General features: G+C 52.5%; 1 protein-coding gene across 1 annotated transcript; it reads left to right on the top strand.

The window, feature by feature from the left end:
• Nucleotides 1-1730: 1730 nt before the first annotated feature.
• Nucleotides 1731-4007, top strand: RAP2B (RAP2B, member of RAS oncogene family). The gene has a single exon (XM_083613608.1). It carries the CDS (start codon nt 2557-2559, stop codon nt 3106-3108), a length of 552 nt encoding a protein of 183 aa, XP_083469734.1. The 5' UTR covers nt 1731-2556; the 3' UTR covers nt 3109-4007.
• Nucleotides 4008-4358: the final 351 nt, after the last annotated feature.

Genomic DNA, 4358 nt, shown 5'->3' with positions numbered 1-4358 from the left:
GCAATAATGGGTGACTTCCTTTTCTTTCTTTCTTAAATGGAATGTCTGATTGACAAAGAGGAATAGTGTGCACAAATTACGGCAAACAGCCAGGGTTTCTTGTAATTCAAATTGCAGCCAGTCTGATTGTTATTAAAAAGGAAGAAACAGAAAATAATCTTATCACATGGCAGCTGCCCCATGTCAGACCCAAATGATTCATCTGTTATAATGCAGCTGAATGGAAAATAGATTTTTCTAAAATTGATTAAGGGCTAGAGTCTGTAGGTCATTAGCCTTTGCCATAAACCAATACATATTTTGGAGAAATTCGCATTATTTTGTTGGAGTGGAAAAGTGCCTATGTTCTCCCTCTCCTAACTAAATAATACTCACAAGACACCCTGATTGCTGATTAAGGGAGGTATACTCTAGCCTCAGCCATCAGCTAGAGCACCAAGGAACATTGGAGGCTGCAACCATCCACCTGGAAAGCCCATCATGGCAAGGAGACCAACCTGGCCCCATCCATTGGCCAGTGAAGAAGCAACTGCTTTCCTCTCCCCTCCACATTCTTTTTTCCTTTCCTATCATGTCCATTATATTGTGAGTCTATGGGCAGGAACTGCTTATATTTTAATATATGTACAACACTTGGGAAATATTAGGCTCTAAGTGTTTAATGGTTTTATTACTAAAGTTTAGGTTTATTAAATTTATATCTTGCTCCTACTACAAAAGTTGATGATGTAAATACTCCTTGGCCCAATACTCTAGGGTAGAATGCATGGTCATCTTCAGCAATATTATGTATGGATAATATTCACATTCAGTGTGCAAGTGAAGGGTACAAAGAGCATAGGATAGTGAATGTAAACTTGGGAGTGGATGGTGCTGGATTGTGGGATAAATATTGTTTTTCTGTTGTAGACAACAGGGATTACAGTATTGCCTCCACTGACTGGCAGAGGCTGTTCAGGGTGTCAGACAGGGGTCATTCCTAGACCTACCTGGAGATGCCAGGAACCAAACCTGCGACTTTCTGCATGCAAAACAGATGCTCTATCACTAAGCCAGAAGGAAAGCTTAACCCTCCAGCTCAGTGCCACCAAAACTTGGGTCACCAGCTGTTTTTGAACTACAACTCCCATCATCCCTAGCTACCAGAACCAGTAGTCAGGGGTGATGGGAATTGCAGTCCAAAACCAGCTACAGAGACCAAAGTTTGGGAAACACTGCTGCAGATGTTGGGCCCCATCTCCCACCAACCCCAGACAGCACGCCCAGGGTTCAGGGGCGATGGAAGTTGAACACCATCGGTAGGGCCACAGAATCTGCTCTTTTGCAGACTGTGAGCACTACCCGGGAGTAAGGACCATTGAACTCCACCGGGCTCAGGCAGAAATCGGACTGCCCTGCCGACAACTTGCTCAAACCTGCTCCGTGGAGTCAGCTAAGCCTACTTCCTGCAGCTCTCAAGGGCTCCTCTCGGGGTGCACCGAGGCTTCCGCTTCCCATTGACCCGGCTTGCTTTTTCTCTCCCCCCCCCCCCATCCCATTCTTCTTTCCCTTCCCCGCCCCCAGCGCCGCCCACGCCGCTCATCCCCGTTTCCCACACTATCCGCCCAAACTTCTCGCGTTCGCGGGAGGGCGCGGAGGAGGAGGAGGAGAACAAGGAGGAGCGCGCGGGGGAGGAGGCGGGGCGCGCCAGAAAGAAAGAAACAGCTGCTGCCGGGCCAATCCCCTTCCTCCAGAACCCCATCCACGAGGCAGCCCGCCGCCTGGGCCAATGAGCCTGGGCCGCTCGGCGAGCAGCGGGCCTGCAGCCAATCCGGAGCGGAGGAAGCGGAGCGAACGGGGCGTGCGCGCGTGATGTGCCGTCCGCTTTGCCTCGCCTCCTCCTCCTCCTCCTCCTCCTCTCAGGTGGTTGGAAGGGGAGCGCCCCGGCGCCCAATGGGGTCGGCAGCCGAGAGAAGCGAGTGATTCACCGGAGGGCGTCGCGGGTCCGGCCGCCAGCGAAGAAGAAGGAGGAGGGATGGACCTGGCCAGCGGCGCCCCGAAGCAGCGCGCGGTGCGCGCCTCCTCGCCCAGCAGCTCTCCCCGCGGCCGGGACGCCACTGGAACCAGCGCGCGCCGCCTCCGCGCCGCCCCTAGCAGCAGAAGCAGCCGCCGCTTCCCTTCTTCCTCCTCCTCGTCGTCGTCGTGCTGCTGAGGCGCAGCTCTTGCCTTGCGAAAGCGGCTCGGAGCTCCCGCCGCCGCTCCTTTCCCTTCTGCCGGGGCGCGGGGGAAGGCGGGCGCCTTTGCCCTTTTCACCCGGCCGCCGCCGCTGCGCCCCTCCAGTGCCTTCCCGCGAAGAGAGGAAAGGGCGCCTCCGTTTCCGTCGAGGGGCGGCTTTCCCCCTCAGCTGCCTGCCTGCCTCCCTCTCCCCTCCGTGCTTTCTTTCTTTCTCTTTCTTTCTTTCTCTCGGAGGGTGGGAGGGGAGCCGGAGAGCGCAGCAGCAGCAGGCGAGGGAAGGCGGCCGGCTGAGGCGCGCAGCCCGGCGCTGCTGCCGCCGCCGCCGCCGGCGCCCGAAGAGCCATGCGAGAATACAAAGTGGTCGTGCTGGGCTCGGGCGGGGTGGGCAAGTCGGCGCTCACCGTGCAGTTCGTGACGGGCTCGTTCATCGAGAAGTACGACCCCACCATCGAGGACTTCTACCGCAAGGAGATCGAGGTGGACTCTTCGCCCTCGGTGCTGGAGATCCTGGACACGGCCGGCACCGAGCAGTTCGCCTCCATGCGGGACCTGTACATCAAGAACGGGCAAGGCTTCATCTTGGTCTACAGCCTCGTCAACCAGCAGAGCTTCCAGGACATCAAGCCCATGAGGGACCAGATCATCCGGGTCAAGAGGTACGAGAAGGTGCCCATGATCCTGGTGGGCAACAAAGTGGACCTGGAGGGCGAGAGGGAGGTCTCGTTCGGGGAAGGCAAAGCCCTGGCCGAAGACTGGAGCTGCCCCTTCATGGAAACTTCAGCCAAAAACAAAGCCTCGGTGGACGAACTCTTTGCAGAGATCGTCCGGCAGATGAACTACGCTTCCCAACCCAACGGGGACGATCAATGCTGCTCTTCCTGCGTGATCCTCTGAAAGGAGGAGAGGACATCACGACTGTATTGCTTTCTATTGTTTTTTTTTAAAAAATTTCCTTTTTTTCCTTGAATTTAAAGGTTTACAACACCATCACACACACACACACACACAGCGGCTGTGGCAGCAATGTTGTCCTCCTGTGAAATTCCAGCTTTTGAAACAATTTTGCATTGCACCCGGATTCCTTCCAGGTTACGGCTTCTTATGCTATTGCTGCTGCTGGTGGTTATCGCTGTCATGGGTATGCATTGTCTCTCGTTAACATCTGGTGCAAAAAATATACCCCACCCACTCCCCCTTACACACACACACACACACAAATCCCGTTGGAAGTGTGGCGCTTCCAATATGTATATGCCATCCATTTGATTGTTGCTTATTTCTTGTAAGTACCTCCTTGCAGAGAGGGCTGTATTGGCAACCAAGAACCAGTGGGGGAGTTTTTTTGTGTGTGTGCAGAGAGAAGTGGGGGAATTAGCCATTGCTTTTAACAAGAGATGAAGGGGAGCAGCAGCGAAGGAATGATTGTGTTCCTGGAGGGGAGAAGAGAAGGGAAAGACCCCTCCACTTGCCAGTCCGAACTCCGCCAGTGACTAGGAAACTTTTGGCTCTTGCGGATTTCTATGCAAAGTTGGAATATTTGTTAACAAGCCTATCCCATCTGGAGAAGTATTGCACGTGTACTGCTTGGGACTTTTAATAACACTGATGCCAATACGGTGTGCGAGGTGCCAGAGAAGTGTCTGCTGATTTAATTGTGAAATCTTCTATTTTTGTTTACCTGCTGTATCGAAAGGGAGGGAATGGAGAGCATTCATTTATTTGTCTTTTTGGTTGTTGTTTTTTAAAAAAAGAAAATCGGCTGTGAAAACATTACAGATCTGCACAATTTTTAAGTTGTGTGTTTTGTGGGGTTTGGTTTGGGAAGGAGGGCGGGTGGGTGGGAGGGCTAGGAGATGGTTTAATTTAATTCAAGGGGGTGGGGGTTGGCGATAACCAATTTTGACAACTAGCTCTCTAAAGTACAAATACTTCCTAGAATGTGATGCAGGGCCAACAGCAGCCCTGTGTCTGCAGAGTGCCTTCAAAACAGCTGTTGCAGCCAGTGCCAACCTGTGGAGGTTCCAAGAATCCCATTATCTACTACTAAAAAAAACCCCTACTTAACCATTTCCTTTCTGTAACCATACAGAGCAAGCCAGAACAAAAGGGCCTATTATTAACAGAATTAATTTCTTCTTATTTTC

This window comes from Podarcis filfolensis (assembly GCF_964270895.1).
Source record: "Podarcis filfolensis genome assembly, chromosome: 5".
In the NCBI taxonomy this organism is placed as follows: domain Eukaryota; kingdom Metazoa; phylum Chordata; class Lepidosauria; order Squamata; family Lacertidae; genus Podarcis; species Podarcis filfolensis.
Note: the sequence above shows the minus strand (reverse complement) of the source record. Positions and strands in the feature narration are given on the sequence as shown.